General features: G+C 43.3%; 2 protein-coding genes and 1 pseudogene across 2 annotated transcripts; 2 read left to right on the top strand and 1 right to left on the bottom strand.

Moving 5' to 3' along the window:
• The first annotated feature begins 9,405 nt into the window (after positions 1–9,405).
• Positions 9,406–12,301, top strand: LOC123166504 (uncharacterized). Its single transcript, XM_044584311.1, has 2 exons — positions 9,406–9,860; positions 11,771–12,301. The coding sequence occupies exons 1-2, from the start codon at positions 9,491–9,493 to the stop codon at positions 11,893–11,895; spliced, it is 495 nt and encodes a 164-aa protein (XP_044440246.1). The 5' UTR covers positions 9,406–9,490; the 3' UTR covers positions 11,896–12,301.
• A 57-nt stretch (positions 12,302–12,358) lies between these two features.
• LOC123166503 (putative disease resistance protein RGA3) lies at positions 12,359–20,270 on the top strand (annotated as a pseudogene).
• Positions 20,271–20,561: 291 nt separating this feature from the next.
• Positions 20,562–23,064, bottom strand: LOC123168770 (uncharacterized). Its single transcript, XM_044586639.1, has 3 exons — positions 22,414–23,064; positions 21,881–22,163; positions 20,562–20,913 (listed from the first exon to the last, which is right to left on the bottom strand). The coding sequence occupies exons 1-3, from the start codon at positions 22,912–22,914 to the stop codon at positions 20,873–20,875; spliced, it is 825 nt and encodes a 274-aa protein (XP_044442574.1). The 5' UTR covers positions 22,915–23,064; the 3' UTR covers positions 20,562–20,872.
• Positions 23,065–26,044: the final 2,980 nt, after the last annotated feature.

Genomic DNA, 26,044 nt, shown 5'->3' on the forward strand with positions numbered 1-26,044 from the left:
GGATTAGAGCAAGCAGTGAAGGAAAGGGCCTTGGGCCAAGGAAGAAGAAGTGCAAAAGGTGTGGTAGATGTGGACACCAAGCCAAGGGATGCACACGATCTGTTGATCCAGCTTTTGGAGAAGAAGAGCATTGGGGTGCACAAAATGCAGATGATCATCCAACAGCAGATGAGCCAGCAATAGTAGAAGTGCAGGATGAGGATGAGGATGAGGATCAGCCAATACCTAATGTAGTCCAGCATGAAATGAGACCACCAAGGGAACCATCTCATGAAGCATCTACACAAGCAAGTGTAGTAAGGTATGTGCAATTCTCACATCCATTTCTGTTCATGCATACATTACAATTTGTGACATATTTGCAATTTTTAGCCCTAGGAAAAACTATAAAAAGCAGCAGAGAGAGGAGCTTCTCCAAGGTTTGTGAAAGAGAAGAGAGGTGGAGATGTACAACCAGCAACTACATTGTCAGCTACTGGAAGCAGTGTTGACAGCAAGCTTGTTCCTCCTGCATCAAAAGAACCAGCACAAAACCAAGCTCCACCAACTGGCCCCAACCCAGCCAGAAACACTAGAAGCAAGGCAAGGGAAGCTCCAAACCCAGCCAGAAACACCAGGAGCAAAAAACTGAAGTTCTAGATGCTGTTATCAACTAGATGGTGTTTTTTACACCTTTTATTTATTGTTATGTGTACTGTGTGATGTTGCTAAACTTCTGAGATGCACCTGTTATGTCTACTGTCTGCTATGGTGTTGTTATGTACTTGGTGTTTTTATGCACAATGTGTTCTAATCTTAAGGTTGTCGAACTTGTGTCATTCATATGTGATGCACAATGTTGTGTCGTTCTAGTTGTTGTTGAACTTGTGTCATTCATCTGTCATTTCACAAGTTTACGATCAAATTGAGCTGGCAAGATCAAATTCAGCAGTACAAGATCAAATTCATTCACCAAACCACATTTGACAACAACATCTTAGAATACCAAACTACTATAGCTGACATCGAACAACTGCATAATTTCTTCAACAACTACCATAGTAGTGCAACTATCATACTAATTCCCACAAGCAACAGTGCCCACAACAGCAGCATCTCGTCTCTCTCTCGAAGCTTCTTCTTCAAAGCCTTGTTCTTCCTTACCAGCTCAATGTTTTCCTTCTTCAAATGGTGGCACTTGATCCAACTCACTTCAACCTCAGCGTGCAAGTCTTCAAAAGCTAGTCCAACACGCAATGGAGGAGCTGGGTCAACCCAAACCACCCAGTCACACTCATCTGGTAACTAATTGTAAATCAAGAGTCATAATTAGAAAAGTAAAAATTAGAGAGTAAAAATCAAGAGTCGTAATTTGACATGAACTTACATCCAATGGGCAACCTAAAAAACGGCGGCCACTGCTTGCACCACCCCATGATACACGGCGGGCAGGAACAAGGCCATGACCGGGGCATCGATGCTTCGACAGAAACTCCAAGCCGGAATAAGACTCGTCGGGAAGATAAAACTCTGATGAATGCTGCACAATCCCGACCCCATTGACCTAAAAAAAGTCAAATTTCCCCCAAAATGTCACAAACCCTAGCTTTGAACCCCAAAATGTCGGGTAGGGTGGAGAAGCACGACCCCACCATATTGCTTACCTCTCCGGTCGCCGGCGAGAAGCTGGATGAGCCCGAGCTCGCCATGCGCACCGGCTCCTTCTCCTGCGTCCCGCTCCCCCCTCCAATCTGGCCGCGCCTTCCTTTCGTCTGTTTTTCATGAGAGCTGGATGAGGACGAAGGGGTACTGAAGTTAGCAGCCCCAGGGGCAAAAATGTCCAAAATCTAGCGCCGGTAGCGGTCAAACGGCGCTGACTGGACGGAACCGTGCCGGAAGGGCAAAAGCATAAGAAAACCAAAGTGAGTTGGGCAAGAACGAGGGTTTTTGGAAACTAGGGGCAAACCTGCCGAGGGTGACACAACTAGGGGTATAAAATCAATTTTCCCCTATATTTTTATTCACCACACGATATGTGTTTTGCTTGGAGCATGTTGTATGATATGGGTCTTTGCTTTTTATTTTGCACAATCATCCTTGGTGTACACACCTTTTGAGAGGGACACACATGAATCGTGATTTATTAGAATACTCTATGTGCTTCACTTATATCTTTTGAGCTAGGCAATTTTGCTCTAGTTCTTCAATTATATCTTCTTAGAGCACGGCGGTGGTTTTATTTTATAGAAATTGTTGAACTCTCATGCTTCACTTATATTATTTTGAGAGTCTTTCTAAACAGCATGGTAATTTGCTTTGGTTATAAATTTAGTCCTAATATGATAGACATCCAAGAGGGATATAATAAAAACTTTCATATAAAGTGCATTGAATACTATGAGAAGTTTGATTCCTTATGATTGTTTTGAGATATGAGGATGGTGATATTAGAGTCATGCTAGTGAGTATTGTGGATTGTATAAATACTTGTGTTAAAGTTTGTGATTCCCGTAGCATGCACGTATGGTGAACCGTTATGTGATGAAGTCGGAGCATGATTTATTTATTGATTGTCTTCCTTATGAGTGCGGTCGGGGACGAGCGATGGTCTTTTCCTACTAATCTATCCCCCTAGGAGCATGCGCGTAGTACTTTGTTTCGATGACTAATAGATTTTTGCAATAAGTATGTGAGTTCTTTATGACTAATGTTGAGTCCATGGATTATACACACTCTCACCCTTCCACCATTGCTAGCCTCTCTTGTGCCGCGCAACTTTTGCCGGTACCATACACCCACCATATACCTTCCTCAAAACAGCCACCATACCTACTTATTATGGCATTTCCATAGCCATTCCGAGATATATTGCCATGCAACTTGCCACCATTCCGTTTATTATGACACGCTTCATCATTGTCATATTTCTTTGCATGATCATGTAGTTGACATAGTATTTGTGGCAAAGCCACCGTTCATAATTTTTATACATGTCACTCTTGAGTCATTGCACATCCCAGTACACCGTTGGAGGCATTCATATAGAGTCCTATTTTGTTCTAAGTATCGAGTTGTAAGTAAATAAAAGTGTGATGATCATCATTATTAGAGCATTGTCCCATGTGAGGAAAGGATGATGGAGACTATGATTCCCCCACAAGTCGGGATGAGACTCCGGACGAAAAAAGAGAGGCCAAAGAAGCCGACAAAAAAATGAGAGAAAAGAGAGAAGGGGCAATGTTCCTATCCTTTTTCCACACTTGTGCTTCAAAGTAGCACCATGATCTTCAAGATAGAGAGTCTCCTATGTTGTCACTTTCATATACTAGTGGGAATTTTTCATTATAGAACTTGGCTTGTATATTCCAATGATGGGCTTCCTCAAATTGCCCTAGGTTTTCGTGAGCAAGCAAGTTGGATGCACACCCACTTAGTTTCTTTTGAGCTTTCATAACTTATAGCTCTAGTGCATCCGTTGCATGGCAATTCCTACTCACTCACATTGGTATCTATTGATGGGCATCTCCATAGCCCGTTGATACGCCTAGTTGATGTGAGACTATCTCCTTCTTTTTGTCTTCTCCACAACCACCATATTCTATTCCACCTATAGTGCTATGTCCATGGCTCACGCTCATGTATTGCGTGAAAGTTGAAAAGGTTTGAGAACATCAAAAGTATGAAATGATTGATTGGCTTGTCATCCGGGTTGTGAATGATTTGAATACTTTGCGTGATGAAGATGGAGCATAGCCAGACTATATGATTTTGTAGGGATAGCTTTCTTTGGCTATGTTATTTTGAGAAGACATGATTACTTTATTAGTATGCTTGAAGTATTATTGTTTTTATGTCAATATTAAACTTTTGTTTTGAATCTTATGGATCTGAATATTCTTTCCACAATAGATAAGATTACATTGATAAATATGTTAGGTAGCATTCCACATCAAAAATTCTGCTTTTATCATTTACCTACTCGAGGATGAGCAGGAATTAAGATTGGGGATCCTTGATACGTCTCCAATGTATCTATAATTTTTTAGTGTTCCATGCTATTATATTATCCATCTTGGATGTTTTATATGCATTTATATGCTATTTTATATTATTTTTGGGACTAACCTATTAACCTAGAGCCCAGTGCCAGTTCCTGTTTTTTTCCTTGTTTTTGAGTTTTACAGAACAGGAATACCAAACGGAGTCCAAACGAGCTGAAACTTTACGACGATTTGTTATGGACCAGAAGAAGCCCACGGAGTATCGGAGATGGACTAGAGGAGCCACGAGGCATCCATAAGGGTGGAGGACGCCCCCCCCCCCTAGGGCGCGCCCCCTACCTTGTCGCCGCCCTCGTGGACCCCCCTGACTTGTCCCCGACGCCAAAAACTTCTATAAATAGAGAAAACCCAAGAAATAAACCTAGATCGGGAGTTCCACCGCCGCAAGCCTCTGTAGCCATGAAAAACCAATCGGGAGCCCGTTTCGGCACCCTACCGGAGGGGGAAACCATCACCGGTGGCCATCTTCATCATCCCGACACTCTCCATGACGAGGAGGGAGTAGTTCACCCTCGGGGCTGAGGGTATGTACCAGTAGCTATGTGTTTGATCTCTCTCTCTCTCTCTCTCTCTCTCTCTCTCTCTCTCTTGTTCTTGATTTGGCGCGATCTTGATGTACTGCGAGCTTTGTTACAATAGTTGAATCATATGGTGTTTCTCCCCCTCTACCTTCTTGTGATGAATTGAGTTTTACCTTTGAGGTTTCACTATTATCTGATTGAATACTATTATGGATTTGAGAACACTTGATGTATGTCTTGCGTGGGATACCCATGGTGACAATGGGGTGTTCTATTGATTCACTTGATGTATGTTTTGGCACTCAACTCGTGGATTCCCGAGGTGACATTGGGGTAATCTATGCATAGGGGTTGATGCACATTTTCGTCCCTGTTTCTCCGGTAGAAATCTTGGGGCACTCTTTGAGGTTCTTTGTGTTGGGTTGAATATTATGAATCTGAAGTTGTTTGATGCATATCGTATAATTGACCCACGGATACTTCTGGTGACATTGGAGTATCTAGGTGACATTAGGGTTGATTGATGTGTGTCATATGGTGTTATTTTACTACGAACTCTAGGGCTGTTTGTGACACTTATAGGAATAGATCAATGGATTGATCGGAAAGAATACTTTTGAGGTGGTCTCGTACCCTACAAGCAATTTCATCTTATGTTCTCCACAATAGGAACTTTGGAGTGACTTTTGTCGCACATTGAGGGATTGCCATATGATCTAATTATGTTATCATTATTGAGAGAACTTGCACTAGTGAAAGTATGAACCCTAGGCCTTGTTTTCAAGCATTGCAATACCATTTTCGCTCACTTTTGTTACTAGTTACCTTGCTGTTTTTATATTTTTAGATTACAAAAACCTATATCTACCATCCATATTACACTTGTATCACCATCTCTTCGCCTATCTAGTGCACCTATACAATGTACCATTGGATTGGGTGTGTTGGGGACACAAGAGTTTCTTTGTTATTTGGTTGCAAGGTTGTTTGAGAGAGACCATCTTCATCCTATGCCTCCCACGGATTGATAAACCTTAGGTCATCCACTTGAGGGAAATTTGTTACTGTCCTACCAAACTCTGCACTTGGAGGCCCAACAACGTTTAGAAGAAGAAAGGTTGCGTAGTAGACATCACTACCTAGTTTTTGTAGTAATGTAAAATTCTTATGGGGGTTATTTTAATATCTTGAGGCATAGTGGGGATAAGAATAAGAGAATGTAATGTTTTCGGTATAATGATATTTTTAATTCAATCATTCATACTTATGGTTTGAGAGAACCTTTTATAAGTGGTGGAAAGTACACGTGGACTAATAATCAAAAGCATATGACTCTTGAGAAACTTTATATGATCCTCATGCCTAGTGATTGGGCGCACCTTTTTCCTTTGGTGTCTGGAAAAAATTTGGCCAGAGATGTCTCTAACCAAAATCACCTCTTATTATCCACCGAGAATAACCATGTTACATGTCCTGAAATAGGGAGCTTCATTTTGAGATTAATTAAATGAGAAAAGCTAAATTTCTTCCCCTAGTTCATAAGATTTGTAGTAAACCTGTTAGGTCACCAGATTCTATTGATGTACTGCACACTAAGATAAAAAATTTTTATCATGAAAGGCTAGGGCTCACATTCCGTTGGTCATGCTAGCTAGAAGGAGAAAGGAGGAACTTGGAGTGGAACTCTATGTATTGGTAGAGTTGGAAGAATTAGGTCCTCTTCACCCTGAATTATATTGTTGGAGAGTTGACAATAATATTGTACTAAATGAGATCCTGGTTAATGAGGAAGTATACCTATTACAACAATCTCATGAGAGATGGTTATTGAAAGGAGATTAAAAAAACCTCACATTCCAGAAAATTGCTAATGGAAAAAAAGGCACTATACATTCCTTCTTGGTTGATGGTGTTACTATTGAGGGTACCGACAACCTATAAAAACCTCTTTGGTCCATGCCCTGGGAATAATTTCCATTTATCCCTAGATACCTGGTCTATAGATGAGAAGCTCTTTGGTTGTTAAAATGAAAACAAAATAGACCTTTCACTATAGAAGAAGTTAAAATGCTTTATTTGATTGGATAAAATAGAGCTCCTAGTCCTGAACTCCTCATGACATCCCTACTATGTTTTTTTAGCGTTGTTGGGAGATAATTCAGTTTGATATTATGAACATGTTCCATGCTTTCCATGCTAGCACTCTGGATGCGCAAAGACTCAATTATGGGAAAATTACTCAGCTCCCTAAAATTTTCTGCTACTAACAGAATACACAACTTTGTCTTATTTGTCTCCTTTGTAAGTGGATTGATAAGATCCTTGACATCAGATTGGAATCCTTTGTAGATATTTTGATTAGTACCAACTAGAATCTTTTTATTAAGAATAAGCATATTAGATTTGATAAAGCGTACAGTAAAGTCAATTGGGAATTCGTGATGGAATGCCATGTGTTGAGAGGATTTTGTCATGTTTGGTGTAATTGGACCAAAAAGTGTGTTACACAATGGGACTGTCAGTGTCAAACTTAATAACACTACTAGACCATATTTCGATAGTCATAAGGGGTTAATGCAAGAGGACCCTCTCCCCCCCTTCTTGTTGAGTTTGGGCGTTGAGTGTCTATCCAAGATGGTTAAGAATACTAGAAAAATGATTTACTTAGTGGCTTAGCTCCTGAATTGATTGATAAGGATGTTGCAACCCTACAATATGCATATGACATGGTTTTATGTATTGATCATTACCCAGAGTGGGCTATCAATATGAAACTCCTCTCATGTATATTTGAGCTCATGTGTGGCCTCAAAATCAATTTCCAAGAAAGTAAAGATATTTTGTATTGGAGGTGATGATAGCATCCTTGATTTTTGTGTTGAGTTGTTTGGTTGTGTTACTAGTCATTTTACTATGAAATACCTAGGAGTTCTTGTGGGTTTTGCTGCCTTGCACTATTCTGATTGGGATTATATTGAGACTGAATATATCAAGAAATGTGATGGATGTCTAGCTAATGTTGCTTCTATGGGTGGTAGAACCATTCTTCTAAATTTCAATGTTTCCAGCATATCATATTATCATATGTCCTTGTTCTTGATGAAAAAAACCTTTGTTGGCAAGCTTCATAAACACAGAAGAAATTTCTTCTGGCGGAGAAAAGGAGGCATAAAAATATATTAATTGGTTAAGTGGTCTAGAGTGTGTAGATCTAAGAATAAGGGAGGTTTGGGCATTACAGATTTGAGAAGACAAAACATTAGTCCTATTGTGAAGTGGTGGTGGAAACTTAGCATTATTCAGGCCTTTGGCAAGATACTTCTAAAGCTAAGTATATCAAGAGAGATACTATAGCTATTGTTAAGGAAAGATCATCTAATTCCCCTGTTTGGAAAGACATCCTTAAAGTCAAAAACATTTATATGTTGGGTAGAGATGTTTCTGTTAATTGGGGATGTGGATAAGCTTTGGAAAGAGCCTTGGGATGATAACATTCCTTTGTGGATAAATTCCCTCAATTATTTGATATTTGCAACATCATGATTGCACTATTAAAGAGGGTGTTGGGGTCAATGTTTTTATTTTTTGAGGAGAAGACGAACCCCTAAGTTGTTGGAACAATGGGAGTATATTAAGTTCAATTGTGCTCGTTTACTATCTTCTCCGGAACATGGTGTTGTTTCCTGGAAATTTGGGGTTAATAAAAGATTTCTACTGAAATACAAATTTTCCTTTGGCAATTATTCTAAGATGCAGTTTTGACTAGGGATATGATGAAGAGAAGGAATTGGCCCGGTAACCCTAAATGTTCATTATGTGGGGAGAGGGAAACCTCCCAACATATGTTCTTTCTTTCTCAGTTGCTAGGTTGGCTTGGCGTACTATGGGATCGGTCTTTGGGAATGATCAGTGCCCAAATAGTTTATGGTAGTTCTTTGCCTGGTGCTATACTTTATTTCTTTATGGGGAAAACTTTTACATTGTCAACTTAGCGCTTGCTTGTTGGATTATCAAGAATTTCCGCAACAGACCAACCTTCGAATTCAAGTTGCCTTGTTGACACCGATTTCGGCCAAAGTGAAACACGGTGCTTAGATATTATTCAAATAAAATCATTTATATAAAATGATAAAACAAATACTGAATTGTCGAATACGCGGATTTATAAAAAACCATGATGAATTTCCGCCACGCCGCTCAATATAGAATAAAAGACCAAAAAGGTAAAAGAGAAGAAAATGAGTCATATTGTCGAGGATATATGACTTTCATACGCATACGCCATCACCAACAGCGAAATCCCGATGTTGACACAAATTCAAAGTATCGTAGAAGATGCTAATATTGCCAAAATGTTATATTGCATTTATGAGAATTATTATATCATCGCTAACGAAATATCGGCGCGATATGTGTAAAGAAATAGTATGGCATGTGGCGATGCATAAAAAATATATCAGTGCGTCAATTATTACGGAAGAATATCTTTTCATATCATTAAACTTTATCTGCTTATACAAAACGCTACGTACATGCATGGTGCAGGTATGCATGCATGTGTTATGCATGGATTAAATATGCAGCAAGGTTAAGAACTAATTACCCATCTGAGGAATACACACATGTACGAGCTACTATGTATGCATGCATGGATTAATTATGCGGCAACGTTAAGAACTAATGGAGTAATTAGCCAACCCATGGCCACAACACGTATGGCCTACACGTATTATAATCGACTGGGCCCATCCAACTAAACTCTCAAAGCCATTACGAAAGCTGATCGCATAGGAGAAATCCAGTCGGCCAAGTTTTCTGCACGATCTGAAGAACGTGGGCAAGCTCCCACGATCCCACGATTGTGATGTGAGCCTGTCCAGCCGAAGACTTCTGTTGCTCTCTCCGCTTCTATAAATACTAGCCAGACCAATGTATTGCGGCTGCTCGCTGATCATTCATCCATCCATCGGCAAGCATATCATTCGCCCACTCATCACTAGAACATCGCTCAAGCGCTGCTCACAAGCCCGCCTATGTACGCATTGTCGGCCGTTCGCCTCGTTGTTGTCGTCGTCGCCGCCGTCGGCCATTCGTCATCATCGTCGCCGCCGGCCGCTCGTCATCATCGTCGCCGGTCATGCCGCTCTTCGTCGGCCACACACGTCGCCGGTCGCTCGTTGGTCCGCGCCACTCATCGTCGACGTTGCCGGCTGCTCATCATCTGCACCGCCCACAAGCTGCGACACACCGGCGGTTGCTCATCCACATCACCACTTCACGGGAGGAAAGCCAAGGCAAGGTGAGAGTGCATGGCTACCTCCTTGTTTCCCTTTTGATGTATTCCTGTTGCATCATATGTGTCAAACAGTAGTGGTGTTTTTACGTTGCTCCATATAGCACACCTTGTTTGGTCTCATGGGATCTAGCATCCTTTGTTGATACCAACCAAGATTAAATTAAGTCACTTTTGTTTTGGACTCATGGTGATCCTGCATCCCATGTTGATACAATCATCGATGATGCTTTTGTTTCACCGTACACCTTATATATGTTCAGTGCCTCCCAATTAATTTTCTCTTGGTTCGGTCTCATGATGATCTCGATCTCATGTTAATACAAATCAAGACAATACATAAATGCCTACTCTGGTCACATATCGTTGTTCAATCCTATATTGATGCGAACTACGTTCAAATGTGCAATCAAAATTCTTGTCTTGGTCTCATGGTGATCTTGCATCTCCATGTTGATACAACTCAAGAATAAAATTCATATTCATCTTGGTTTGGTCTCATGGTGATCTCGCATCCCACGTCGATACAATTCAAGAATAAAAAACATGTTCATCTTGGTTTGGTCACATGGTGATCTTGCATCCCATGTTGATACGACTCAAGAACAGATTCCATCCATCTTGTTTGGTCTTATGGTGATCCCGCATCCCATGTTGATACAAATCAAGAATAGAAATATATTAAGTTATTTGATAGATGATTTTTCTATTGATTTGCACTAGACAAAACATAGTGCCCTTGCGATATGGAAATGGCCAATGAAACATGATAAACTTGCTAAACTTGAATCGACAATTTTCATAGACCCCATCATGTCCTTGCAAGACATAAATTGATATATACTTCTGTTTGGTTACACTACAAGCATACAATCTATGCTATGTTGGTGATAATACAAGCAAGAAAAAGTCATGACACTTCATTTGGTTATGCTACGTATACACATGGGCACGATGTTGCTACGTGAAGCACTAATACAAGTGAAGTGAAACTTTATTCCCATGCACTTGAAATCCAAGGTCATATAAATATTTGACAAGATTCATCCAGTCGCATGTTCATATATGATATGTTTGAGACTAAGAAAAAACTAGTATTTAGGCATAACCCATGTGTCATAAGATAATCTTTCATACAGATTAAAATTAAATCATGCACTCCTTTTATATAGGTGCATGCATGCACAAAACTAAAACATAACCAGGGTCATAACCCATGTCACTCGCACTAAACATAATATAGTGCGATCGAATATGTCATCAATAAATTTCATATAGCCCTCGCATATAATGGCTCGAGGCAACGCTATATACGTTGCTATAAAGTAAACCCAATATTCTGCCATTAACTCATAAAAAGAGTTATGCTATATATTGCATATACACCCGTTAGCCCGGCTAGTTAACCATTAAAATAGAGCTCCATACGACTAAAAAGACAACCACTACATATTCGCGATGGTTAATGAGCTAGGCATGAACGTGCTATATGAATGAACATCGTCAAATCATGACTGTTATGAAACACATATGTTGCCATAGACGAGGTTCAAGGCTCCCCGAGTACGCCGACGTCGACGGCAGCAAGGAGGATTTTTATTTCTACATTTCTACATTTTCTTTTAATTCTACATTTCGTAGTACTCATCTGTTGTGATGCTATATAATAGATATGTTGGAATTCTTAATTAGGAGTTTTCTCAATGTAATTAACAGAATTGTTATGTAATTGTAAGAGTTCTGAAAATAAAGTACCTGCAATGTTTGATCTCCATTTTATTTATGCATTTAAATTATTCACTCTGTATCAATGGCGTGGACACGTATTTTCACGCCCGCCATTTTTCCCGTCATCATGCCTCAATCTCCATTTGAATCTGTGTTTGCATTTTGTCCGTTCCTAACGTCTTGGGCAGGTTTATGGAAGGCTAGGGACTTGGATGCTTTAAGGTACGAAGCTACTATTCTCAGGAGCAATGCTACGAGTACGATGATGGTCCGCCCGAGGATTCCGGAGGGAATTGAAGCTAACAAAGGGTAGGTGGTCTATGATACTCCTTACTATGAGTAGCCTTAGGAGCCTTAGGATAACGAGCACACTAATTGACTACTTTTACAAAGTATAGAATTGATCTACTACTGAGTGCGGCGTTTCTGCTTCCGGGCTCAGCTGGCTCTCTACAAAAAAGACAAAATCAGAGTCTGTAAAAAAGTTTACTGTTCACACACTGTTTTGATCCGATTTGTCTTTTTTGCCGAGAGCTGCTCAGATATTCAAATGAGTTGAAATTTTGAGTGGACCTCACGCATCAAATGATCTACCACACAAAAAAATGGATTTTTTTTGAATTTTTCTAGTATTTGTTTTTAATTTTTCTGGCCGGGAGCAGATGAGCCTGTGCACCGATTTGGATTTTCGTCTGCTACTACTCTAACATCTATCTTGGTTGAAAAGATTTTTGAGTGAATTCAGTCCTTTAAACAAAAAAGGGAGGGAGCACTTATTTCGCTTTCGCAGCACTATAAGATCCAGGGAGGCGGGCGTTGAATCGGCACTTGGCTAGTTGACCGAGCGGCCGCGTTGTCATCTCCACTTCCATCCATTTCTTGGCGACTCTCCCGGCGATGGGTTTCAGCGTCGGGGAGACGCTCGCGTCGGCGGTGGTGAAGGAGGCGGTGAACATGATCCGCGTCGCGGCCGAGCGCGAGGCGGGCCTGCTCTGGAGCTTCAAGGACGACCTGGGGGCCATGGGGGACACGCTGGAGACCATCCACGCGGCGCTCAGGGACGCGGTCGCCGCCCGCGGGCCGACGCCGGACGAGAGGACGCGCCTGCTGCTCGGGCGCCTCAAGGCGGCGGCGCAAGACATCGAGGACCTGCTGGAGGAGTTCGCGGACGCCGGCGCCCGGGGCCGCCGCAGCAACTGGCTCCGCGAGGTTCGCGTTTTACCGGAAATTGACATGTGTGCATCCACTAACTTTGAAGTTGCAGTTTCCAAAGTGTGCAATTTTGTTAGCAAAATGTCGCTTTCCCTAATTTTGGAGTGATGTGGTGATGGTGGATTGTTGTTCAGAAGAATTACAAGCTAACTGTAATTTACACGAATGTTTTTCTGTATCTTCATATTACTGCAAACCTGTAACCTTCCTCTCAGTATGTTTCATACTTCCATTTCACCATCTTTTTCCTACTGAACGGGCGTTAACTACTACCAACAGGGGTCTCGCTGCTGCTATAATATATCTCTGTCGCGCAGTATCTTGGCTCACAAAATGAAGAAGATGAGGGAAAGATTAGGAAGAATTCAAGCAGATGCTGGACTTGCTAGATCCCATGGTGGCACGAGCAGCAATCTCCATGATAAGGATGATGATATCAGCCGAAGAGAAACATGGTCAGATTTCAGAGAATATATTGTGGGGAGAGAGGAGGACAGAGAAGCAGTAGTGAGCACTTTGCTCAGGCACACTGAGAAAGAGCTCTCTGTTATCTCGATACATGGCTTTGGCGGTTTAGGGAAGACAACACTTGCCCGGCTGGCCTTCAATGCCGAGCCTGTGATTGGAGCCTTCGATTGTAGGGTCTGGATTCATGTCTCTATGAAGTATGATTTGATAAAAATTGGGAAGTCGATACTTTCCAAACTTGAAGCAAATTGTTCTGGTGATTTGGATCACTTGAAGACACAACTGAAAGGATTGCTCAAGGACAAGACTTTCTTGATCGTTCTGGATGACATTTGGGAGGAAGACCCGCATGAACTGGTGAAGTTAATGGATTTTCTGAATGTTGGTGCAAAAGGAAGCATGGTCTTAGTTACTACACGATATGAGAAAATCGCTATAAACATGGACCCTGTCCTATGCCACAGGCTGGAGAGTTTATCTGATGGAGAATGTTGGGATCTTTTTAAGGAAATGGCCTTCGTCTCTGAAGCCAAAGAAGCAAGACTGCAACACATCGGCAGAGATATAGTAAAGAAGTGCAAAGGTGTTCCTCTAGCTGTGAGATCGCTTGCATTCGTACTAAAATTGAAGGAAGGGGTTGATGAGTGGGAAGATATCAGGGATAGTCACCTCTGGGAATTGGAGGAAAAACAAGATATATCTTTTGATAGTGTCCTGCCATCATTGAAGTTGAGCTTTCAACATATGTCTGCCACCTTGAAATTATGCTTTGTGTATTGCTCTGTCTTCCCAAAAGGCAGTTACATTGACAAGGACTTGCTGATCCAACAATGGATTGCACTTGGGTTTATTCGGCTGAATGAGTCGTTCCATCCTGAAAGGCGCGGAGAGGAGTATGTTAAACAACTTTTGGGGATGTCCTTCCTTCAGATTTCAACTACACAAACACCTGTGAGTCACCCTGTAGGCTTTTATAAATATTTTCTCAAGTTTAGTTTCATTCTGTTCCTGATCAAATACCAGATAGTCACATACCATAACCCAGTTCCAAATCTATGGAAGCAGAAGAACCAATATGTGAATTCAATATGCAATCCAAGTGTTGTGATTATTTATGAATATGCATCACTTGCAGCTACAGAACATTATAGTATGTAGACTTGAAAATACGAGTGTATGTCGTGGGTGTTATCCAAACCAGCTCACCATACTTTTGTGTTGGATTGTTCTGTTGTTTTTGTCTTTAAAAGTGGAATTTCTCAGCATTTGGCTGGCACATGGTGTTTGTTTGTAACATTTTTCTTCCAGATTACCAGGAAATGTATTGAAGCACCAAATGTATTCCGTTTGCATGACCTAGTATATGACTTGGCAAGATCGCTGGCGATGGTGGACCTACTTTTCCTTGACACTGAGAGTAACCTTAAAGTTAGTTCCACACACAGTGATTGCCGTTATGCAGTGCTCACCAATTACAATCCAACAACTCTCCCTAACAACATGATGAGAAAACTGAGGGCTCTCCATGTTAACGAATGGAAGCAAGAAAAGATCCCTAATAAAATATTTGCTACTAAATTCTTGAGAGTCTTGAATTTAAGTGGATGTTCTCTTTTGGTGCTGCCAAGTTGCATCAAACAGTTGAAGCTACTGAGGTACCTTGATGCTTCAGGAATGCAAGATAAAACGCTTAATCACTTGAGCAGTCTGCAGAATTTACAGGCATTAAAGCTCTCGGGTAGCTTGATTGGGGCACTTCCACATGACATGGGTTCTCTTGAGAAGCTGCGTTACTTAAATCTGAGTGGTTGTTCTAATCTTTTGGTACTGCCAGAATCATTATGTAGTCTTGGAAACTTGCAGTATCTAGACATGTCAAACTGCTCTGCAATTAAGGAGTTGCCTCCACATTTTGGCAATCTTTTTAGCCTGTCAACTCTGGATTTATCATCTTGTTGTGACTTAACAAAGCTTCCAGAGAGTCTCGGTAGCCTTCAAAAGCTTCGTGTTCTAGATCTTTCTAACTGTTGGAAACTTGATGCATTGTCTGATTCTTTTGCTAAACTTGATCATTTGAAGGGTCTAAATTTGTCATGTTGTTATGAACTTAAAGAGCTACCAGAACTATTTGGCAACCTTGAGACTCTGGATCTGTCAGATTGTCACAAGCTTCAGAAATTGCCTGAATCTATTTCTGGACTTCAAAATTTGAAGGTACTAATTCTATCTGACTGCTGGGAGCTAACTGTACTTCCAGAGTCATTCGGGAATCTCAAACAACTCCAGTATCTAGACCTGTCAAGTTCTCAGATTTCTGCATTGCCTGAATCTGTTAGTGAACTTGTCAATTTAGAGTATATGAATATATCATGGTGCACGGATCTTCATGAGTTACCTGGTAACTATGGCAATTTAGTCAAACTTGAAGAGCTGAACATGTCATACATTGGCAATGGTAATGTCAACATTCCAAAGGGGATAGCTGAAATGTCTAATCTCAAGATTCTGTTGGCAGATGGCCTTATCAATTGGTCATGGGAAAATGAAGAAGATATCGTGTTCTTTAATGCTTTAAGTAGCTCCAGGTCTAGTTTTTTCTTTACTGGGGAGAATAAACCAAGTGATTTAAGCATAAAGGATAATACTCTTCAAGTTGGAGATCTTGGGCGTGTGCAGAATCTTGCGGAAGTTGAGGAACTGCAATTATGGAAAAGGCGGCAGCTGCACTCACTGATGGTCTGGGGGCATGGTTATGGGACTGGTACAGAACTAGCACAAGAACTTGTGCCTCAAGAGGCCGTGCTTGAGAAATTGCAACCTCCAAGGACACTAGAACGGTTTGAATTGTTGGGCTGTACTATTTCTACATTTCCTAGTTGGATGACAGACATTGCATCTTTCCTCCCAAACCTTGCTCACCTTGAACTACGCCATCTGGAAACATGTGGCTGCCTTCCACCTCTTGGACAACTGCCTAAGCTACATATGTTGGTGATATCTGACATGCCTCATATCAAGGAAGTCAATCAAGAATTCTCAGGGGGTGCTAGACCATTTCAGAAGTTAAGAAATATTGTGATAAAGAATATGCCAAACCTGGAAAAATGGCACACAGATGCTACTGTAAGTGGCAATGATGTGGAATTCATGTTCCCAGTTCTTCATCATCTGAAGATACACAAATGTCCAAAGTTGAGATTTCAGCCGTTCCTTCCTCGATCTGTGTCATTGGAAATTTATAGAAGCAATCAAGTTCTATCGTCAGGAGTTCAATCAAATGGCCATTTGTATTACATGCCAACAATAAGGGTGCTGATCGATTCCTGCACATTATCTTCTGATGGTTTGATAGGGTTGCAGTCTCTTACCTCCCTCAAGTTCCTCGGTGTGCGCCACTGCATAGGTCTGGATAACTGGAGAGATAGCATTGACATGCTAACTTCACTGAAGAGTTTAGATATAGCTATGAGCAATGTTCCTGAATGCTTGGGAGGTGTCACTTCACTGGAGTGTCTGAAAATCCGTAACTGCCCAGTAAATTATAACACTCTAGAGCAAGTACTACATCTTACTGCATTGGTGGACCTGTCAATTTGTTGTAGCCAACCGACTAAATTAGTAAATGAACAAGAGGTAAGAAGCATAATCAACAAGATACGTTTTTCTTACTTTGACACGCTTCACTCTTCACAAAATGATACAGATCAGTATAGAAATCACATATATTTCAAGTAGGGCACTGCGTGCTGTCATTTAACATTGTAATCTGTCAAATCATAGACCCATGAATTGAAAAAGATAATTTTGTGTGCCAACAATATGCAGTTTCTGGTGGAACCAGGTTTCAAGTAGAATTCAGAATGACAAAAAGAACACAAATGGACAATAAACCTCAACAAAATGTAGGAAAAGAATCATAGTTTCTGATAGTTTGGCATCTTCTTTTTACAGGTCAATTGGTTGACGAATATGCCATCCTGTCTCGAGAATCTTGTAAATCTTGAGCTTGACAATTTCATTGGCTGCGACCGACTTCCCTTCCTTGGCTGTCTAGAAAAGCTACGTTCATTGACACTACGACAGATGCCTGATCTCAAGACAGTGCATCAGGATATTTCCGGGGGCAGCAATTGTTTGCCGATGCTACAAACCCTCAAGATAGGGAGCATGCCTAATCTTGAAAGGTGGACTACCGCGCATGCTACTGCAGCACATGCTACTCATGTGAGGATCTTCCCTGATCTTCAACTACTCAAGGTTTTTGACTGTCCAAAGCTTAAGTTTGTGCCATTTCTTCCAGTCTGCTCAAAGTGCATTTCAGTGTGACTAGTGAAGTAATAGTGCCGGAGCACCATGATGATCCTCCCTGGGACATGCCCACATCAGAACTATTCTGCTTCTATTTACATGGTAGATGCACAGGACTCCAATACTTCAAATTCCTGAGATTACTATCAGTTTATGGCTGTACAAATATGAGCAGTTGGCAAGAAAGCATCCTCCTCCTTACCTCCCTTCAAAAACTGGAGTTGCATGAGAGCGACATGCCTGGATGGTTGTGTAAACTCTCCTCACTGCGTGAACTTCACATCATAAAGAGCAAACCACCGCTCAACCTATCCCAGTTTGTTTATGATCGTCACCAGATTGCCTTAAGAATCGAGGATTGCCAGGGGACACTCAAGCAGGTGCCTTCTGTAGTGATTTTGGACATGATAAGACACATCACTTCTGTGGAAATAATTGGTGTAAGTTCTGTTCAGCACCTTAAATATACGAACATACCATTTTTTAAAGTTTTTTGATACAAAAGTTATGCAATTACTTTCTTCCTAATTCTTAGCCAATGTCAAGGTAACTGTGCAAGATCCATTTCTGAATTATACTTTTCACCTGTGCTATTACTTGACACCCCATGCAGAAGTGTGATGTGCTTCTTTTTATGCGCAAGATGCTATCGAAACAATGATTCTGTAACACCATGCTAGTAACTAGAATTCCAAATCATCCTCTTCTTTTGGGTAACCTTCATGTAATCAAGCCAATATTTTAATATTGTGTAGCGCAGTCAAACAGTGACTTCAAGATTTTGGGATAGCCTTATTTCATTCAGTGACATGACAAGATGGTCACTTCCATCCCTCATCTTGTTCTAATGCTCTAGCATTTTGATGTCAGTGTGAGCCGATAATGCATGCAGAGTGGCGAAATGGTGAACTCTTCAAGTGCAAACTTCGAAAGTCCAGTGAGGTGAGTATGGCTTGATTGACCTACTTAAATGCTTTGGCTCATGTAGACATCATATTAACCTTGTGGTTCTAATAGAAGATGGCATTCTAATTTAAAGCACCTATTTACCCTCACTCATAACATTTATCATGTTACTCATTACTCTTGGTGTAGTATTCATTATGATTATTCTAGTCCCGTAAACAAACATGGAAGCACTCATATGGATACTGAAGGACATGGATATCTCACGAAATGATGGTGAAAAGTCACATTGGAATCATAGAACGTCATGTACCCAAGGTCAATTCTTTGAAGCTAGTTTGACAATATACTAGAGAATGGAGGCAGCACATGGTAGGGCTTTAGGGGGTGTTTGGTTAGGTTGGAGGTGGCTTTTGTCTTATAAGAAAAACCCGAAAGAAACATGTTTCTGTAACCTGTTTATGTTCCTTTGGCTTTGGCTATTGGCCTATATATTATAAGAGATCTCCAACGGCCGCACAAAAATTCCGCGCCCAATAAACGTTATAGTGCGCCACTGTAGCACTTTTAATGCGCCGGGACCAACTTTGCTTTAGCAGGCGCCCAAAAATGCGCGCCCAAAAAGCAGACAGTGCAAATTGTGAAGCGCGCGCAATCCGGCGCCCCAAATATGCTGCGCGCGATAGCGTTTTTCAGCGCGCGCCCAAAAACTTTTAGCGCTACAGCTTCTGCTGGAGCTGTCCGGCGCCCAAAAAAACAAACTTTTAGTGCGCGGAGCTCTTTTTGGGCGCCTGTTGGAGATGCTCTAATAGTTGTATGCTTTGGAAGAAGCTTGTATTTCAGAAGGTTTTTTTGAGAGAAAAGAAGAAACTTCTTCAACCAATTTGCCTTAAGGCACGGCCATGCATAACTTAGAAATCACACGTGGAAGGGGTAATTATCTAATATCTAATCAGTTTGCCAAACGACCTACGATATTCCCACAACGGAGAGCCCGCAGCAGTTTTTTCTTTGCAACAGACAGTCCACAGCCCAACCAAACATGCCCTTAATACTCGTGTCCCTTACGGGACTGCACAGTTTTCCTATTTCCATGATAAGCTGGTATTACTATGCTACAAAGAGTCACAAACTTAACAAAGTAGACTGAAGATTTTCACTTTGCTGTTGCAGTGGTACATGCCGCGTGCAGATGCTGGGTCACTGCCGACCATCCTTGGCACATGGCAAGAGGTGCAAGCAGAAAACGCGAACCTCGATACTTTTATCTGTTTGAAGTACCTTGAAGCATGGTCTCTCTAAATTCAGCATTTCGATCCCACTGAAAACTCCACGGTCAATGCAGGAACCGACAGAGCTCCGCTCTGGTGATACAGCCAACCCTGACCAACCAGGGCCTTCAGGAACCAAGTGACCGATGATGATGATGCGAATAAGGAGATGGCTGCAGTGAAGACCTCCCTCCTCCTGATGCTTCTTCCTCAGTGAAATACATGAATTTCTCATTTCTGTGTTGTGCAAACACAGCACCCAGCTGCAAGACGTACTCCGTGCTATCCGTATTGTTGCCTCGCGTGAATTTGAAGCCAATGCATCCCCGGTGATTCGAATCGCCGCATAGGCAATATGTTCATGCAAATCAGGTCAGCGAAAGTTGTATATGGTTAACTGGTTTTGATGTTCAGAGAAACGAAAACTGCTTTGGTTGTGTTCAAACTTTGCTGATTTTCATTCAAACAAACCCATTTATTGAGACGGATTTACAGATTGGTACTATGACGTGGCTTGTCACAATATGAAAATGTTGTTGACAATTTCGTGTGCATGGTTTTATCTCGGAGCTACTGGTCTGACCTGTACCAATGTGTAATTCCAATTCCAACTTTCTCTTCTTATCTTATTTACTCTGCGAGGATAGTAGATTTCGTCTTCTAAGCGACTATACATTTTCAGACGCCGGGGACACAACCTGAAAATAAAGCGAAACAAAAATTCATTTTCTGCTGAAGGACTGAAACTTTCAGCAGAATAACGGAACTCAAGCGCTCAACTCACTGCAAGAACGGCCACATCCGTGTGGACACCAGATGCTTCATCTAAGAGAAATGCAGCTAGCAACTTTGAAGTAGTGGCCATTTCCAACACATTACAGACTGATGCCACTGCATCATTTTTCAAACAGTTTCAGAATTTCAGAACCGTGATGCCAACGCAAATAGGTTTCCTACTGTCAGGAGAACAAACCAAAAGTTTAGCTAGCTAGCAGAAAAACAAAAACTGCTGGGTTTTTCTGAATCCATATCTCAACGCAAGGAACTGGGTTCTAATGTCATCGTGTCCGAGGCGGCGACACTTCTGAAGAAGTGGACAGGAAGGCGACTTGTAGGGGTATCTTTCTACTCTGCATTGACATCCGCGTACCGCAGCCCCGCGTGAACTGGATTAGCAGAAAAATAGTTAAGCAGTTAGGCATCATGTGTCACAGGTACTGGAACAAGTTGAAATACAAAGATGAAAAGGAAAGCAGATGTACAAAACCTCAAAACAATGTAATCTGTTTTTTTTTACAATACAGCAGTTTACACCCCAACAAACAACTAGCTTCAGAGACAACCTTCTAGCATAATGTCGTGCCTGTTGAACACCTACTGATTTGATTCAGGAACTTTTACTGATGTCTATAATCCTACAACAGTTTACATTCCTAACTGAAACAGATTAGCAGCAAAAGTTTCAGCAAACTGGTTTTCAGACTACTGTTTTCCAAGCACGGGCAGATTAGCACTCAACTGAAACCAAAACCAAAACATCCGGACAAGTTCAAACTACTGCAAAACATTATCTTCTCTGTGAAACAGTTACAATAGGCTGAAAAAGCAGAAATCATTATCTTCTCTGGGAATCTGAACTAGGCAGACCGAACTGATTTGGGTTTTGAAGTTCAGAAGTTTTCCACTAGTGGCATACATATGGTATATTGGTATTAAATAAATTGAAGAACTGAATCCTCCGAATCGAAGCACAATAGCATCAAAACCAATAGTTTCCAACTAGCTTCAGACAAACAGAGTGGATTTTAGAATTATGAAATGATTTTCACCCCAACAAACAACCAGCTTCAGACAACTGATTTGATTCAGCAACTTTTACTGGTGCCTATAATCCTACAGCAGTTCAGATTCCTAACTGAAACAGAGTAGCAGAAAAAGTTTCAGCAAACAGACTGTTTTTCAGACTACTAGTTTCGATTCGAACACTGTTTCCCAAGCACGGGCAGATTAGCACTCAACTGAAATGAAACCCAAAACATCCGATCCGGACAAGTTCAAGACAACTGCAATGCAAATAAGAGTTTCTTGCCAAAGGAGAAGAGTAGGAAGTTGAGGATATGGAGGGGCACTCACGAGGCGTCCCGACGACGACGACGGCGACGTGGAGGGGCTGGCGGTTGTTGGGCAGGTCGACGAGGAGTGGGAAAAGCCGGCCATCACGTGTGGGGAGGCACAAGACGAGGTCGCCGACGCCCAAGACTTGGACGGCGTTGAGCAGCCTGGCCAGCTCCTTCCTCAGGCGGAACACGGATCTCCCCCTGAACGTGTGCCAGCCGCTGGTGATGAGGTCCCCGTGGTTGTCCGTCCACACGTACACGATCTGCCGCGACGGCAGCACGGCGCGGGGGAGGGTAAGCTGCAGTTGCGCCCCAACATCGTCAGCAGATCAAAATCATCAAATACGAATTTGAGATGCCAAGAATTTGAAAGCGCAAATTTGGCAAGAACCGAGCCAAGAATTGCTCCCAGGCGAACGAAATTAACACGATTTGCGATCTCCGCGGTCGTATTCCGATGCATGTTAACGACATCCAATCCAAGAACCCAGTTACCAGCTCGCGCAAAATCGACCGGGAAGAATCAAGAAGCGGGCATGGCGGACTCACCCCGGTGGAACGTGGAAGGGGAGGCATGGTCTCCCGGCCGGGGATGGGCTCCACGACCCAGTGCATCATCGTGCTGGTGCCGTCGATGTGGCCGATGCTGGCGCCGTTGTTCCAGGGGAGGTACTTGCCGTTGGCGCGGAGGCAGCCGAGGTTGAAGTGCTGGAGCCGGACGTCGTCCCCGGACCCCGTCCGGATGGCCGTCCAGCAGACCGCGTCCGCCTCGCGGTGGTCGTAGCTGCGCAGCTCGACGCGGAACCCGCGGAGGCCCACCGGCGCCGGCCCGTCCGTGGCGGCGAGGTACAGGCCGTAGGCGGCGCTGTGGAGGAGCAGGTACGGCACCTGGGCGCGGGGGGGCTGGTACACGTGCACCGCCCAGGCCGCGTTCATCGACGCCCGGCGGTGGTGGAGGGAGGCGCCCTGCCCGTCCTCGTCGGCGTGCAGGTACGTGCCCAGATCGCGGCTCCGCAGCCGCACGTGCTGGCCGTGGTGGAACAGCTCCATGGGTCGCTTGAGCTGGACCGCTGCGGAGGAGAGGGGGTGGGCTCTCCGCGGCGGAGACGGGGAGCGGGTTCTTGGTTTCTTGGCGCTCCGACGACGGGGAGAAGAGGGGGAGCGAAAGCTGTTGGTTGCGGCGGTTATGTTTGGGCGCCAAGCCGGAGTATTTGAAGGTGTGCCTGACGCCGTCCCCGTCCCTGTGCTCAGCTTTCGGCACTAGGTGGGCTTGTGGGCCGTGGCCTCGGAAACGTAATATTTCTCTGTTTCTCAGTTAAGCTAAATAAATCCGCTGGTGATTCCCCTCTAGTTAGGGTTTTCTCTCCTCCCGACGGCGCCTGGCACCGACGTGGAGACCGCGATCCCCTGCGTCTCCCAGACCATTGATCGCCGGCGGCTTCGGACGTCGGGCTCGTGTGCGCGCTGGGCGATCTATCTAGGGGTTCTCCCTCCCGCGGAAACCGACTTCTCGGGCAAGAGATCCGATGGAAGGCTCAACGTCGGCGTCAGCCGTAGCGATGAGCGACATGGAAGCTATGATGAAGGAATTGGTCCTGAAAGAAGATGATCTGGAGGATGTTGTGGTTCAGGATGGCGACATACCAGAGGAAGCGGCGCGGTGGATGGCGATCGCGCGGGTGCACATTGATAAGCCGTACAGTCAGTATTGGTTTTTTCGTAACATGCGGGTTGCATGGGATCTAGCACAAGAAGTCAAGTTCCGCCCTCTAGAAGACAACCTCTATACTATGCAATTCTCCTGCCTGGGTGATTGGGAGAGAGTCATGGAGGACGGCCCCTGGACATACAAAGGAAAAGCTGTCGTAATCGAGCCCTATGATGGTTTCACCAGACCATCGTCTATTGTTCCTAACAAGATTGAGATGTGGATCCAGATCCATGATCTCCCTGAACTGTTCTTCCACTTGATTAAATCGCTAGCAGCTACTGTTGGTGACTTCATATTTGCTGAGCCCAAATTGCAGGACTTTGAGGGGAACTTTTTTAGGGTTCGGGTGAAAGTGGATGTCACAAAGCCGCTCAAGAACGCAGTATCGCTGGTGATCAAGAAGAGGAGAGAGATATTCAGGGTGAAATATGAGAGGCTTCTAGATTGGTGTGCTGTCTGTGGTATGCTAGGCCATCAGTTCAAAGAGTGTGGCGATGGGATCCATCCCCAATCTGCGCTTGTGTTCAAAAATCTGAAAGCTGTCTGGTTCAGGAGCCCAGGCCGCGGACCAGGTGCTGCAAGAGGCTTTGAAGGTGGTCGAGGGAGAGGTAATGGTCGTGCAGGTCGTGGAGGCCGGGGCTCGGGTCGAACACAACAAGATAACTTTGACCAGGCTGTTGATCTGGATACAGACATGGAAGAAGGAGACAGGAACCGCAAGAGAGGAGCTCATGCAAACACACTCTTGCTTACTTCTTCAGAGACCAACCCATCATCTTCGATGGAACCCCAAGCCCTCGCTACAGCCCCGATGCTAACAAGTGCTAACGTTCTAGGCAATTCTTGGAAATGCAACTCATGCTTAGATGCAAATGGTCTTGAGATGAAACTAAGCGATGCACCAGTGTCAAAAAGAACTTTTGCAGGAAAATCATTAACTGAGAGATTACCCATTATCACATCAGTAGATTCCTCCGCTTGAGCTGCGTTCATCATGTTGACCTTTGAAAACTTGGGATTATGCTTGACCACTGCATTGCTGGAAGATCTCACAGGAGGAGGAGGCGGAAGGCGCCTTTGATTGAAGCACTTGTTAGCATAGTGACCTTTCTGCTGACACTTGTTGCAAGTCACCTCTGAGAGTGGACGATGATAAGGAACATTCGACTTTGGAGCTTGATTCTGAGACTTGTTCTGATAGCCAGGGTTGGGTGGGTGGGAAGATCCATGGCCACCTTTGTTCTTTTGCTGGAAAGGCTGACGAAACGGAGGAGGAGGAGGCAACCAGAACTTCTGTTGCTTAGCAGCCACTAGTGAGGAAGAAGAAGACTAAACTGCGTCCCTGACTCTCTTCTTAGAAGCCTCACACTTGAGCTGAGCAGCCTCTTGCTTCAGAGCCATATTGTAGAAATCATCATACTTAGTCGGCTCAAAAAGCACGAGAGGTAATTGCAGATCTTCTCTGAGGCCACCTCTGAATTGATAGATCATGCTCTTTTCATCAGGAACGTCTTGCTTAGCGAAGCGAGCGAGTTTCTGAAACTGAGTATTGTATTGATACACGGACATGCTGCCTTGCTTGAGATTGCGGAACTCCTCACGCTTGCTCTCAACAACACTTTGTGGAATGTGGTGAGCTTTGAAGTCTCGACGGAAATCATCCCAGGTAATCACACGACCTCCTCTGGAATCTTTGTATTGTTGATACCACTCGGCAGCTTGATCCTTGAGTTGAAAAGAAACGAACTTGACAAAGTCCTCAGGCCTGACATTGCTACATTCAAAATGCTTGTTGATGTCCACGAGCCAATCATCGGCGTCTGTGGCCTTGGCACAGCAGCTGAAAGGCTTCGGCTGATTTGCGAGGAACTGGTTGAGGGTAGCGAAGTGAGGCTGATTGTTGCCTTGGCCTTGATTTCCTTGATTGTCTTGCCCTTGGGTGCGCTCTTGCAAGAGTTGCAAAATCATCTGAGCATTGGCGTTGGTGGCTGCCATGATAGCTTGCCATGCCTCCGGAGGCGGAGGTGGTGGCGGAGGGTTCGCCTGACTCCCTTCATTGCGTTCCGGATTCTGACGCGTTGGCGGAGCCATCCTGAAGAGGGTGACATCCGTTAGCATCTTGATAGACAAATAGACAAGTTGAATCAACGGATAGAAATTGCAACATATAGTCTTCACAATAAACATTCGAACGACGATAAACGAATGAATTTCATAGTAAATCATCACACTTCCATAAGGTGAGAAGCCACTTGATAAGAGATTGGTGAATAAAATAACAAGGTGCAACTGGAACAAATAAGTGGTAAGGATTACCCAATCACAAACCAAATATCTGCGGGAAGAAATGCTAAGAGCTACTTGAATCCCACCTATAAACTCCCGAAACTTTCTGGTTATGCAATCTGGTGTTGGGGATACAGGGGACACAAAATATATCACCCAAACTAGCAATCCCTAGATCCAGCT

The sequence above is a fragment of the Triticum aestivum genome, chromosome 7D (genome assembly GCF_018294505.1).
Source record: "Triticum aestivum cultivar Chinese Spring chromosome 7D, IWGSC CS RefSeq v2.1, whole genome shotgun sequence".
NCBI lineage: Eukaryota > Viridiplantae > Streptophyta > Magnoliopsida > Poales > Poaceae > Triticum > Triticum aestivum.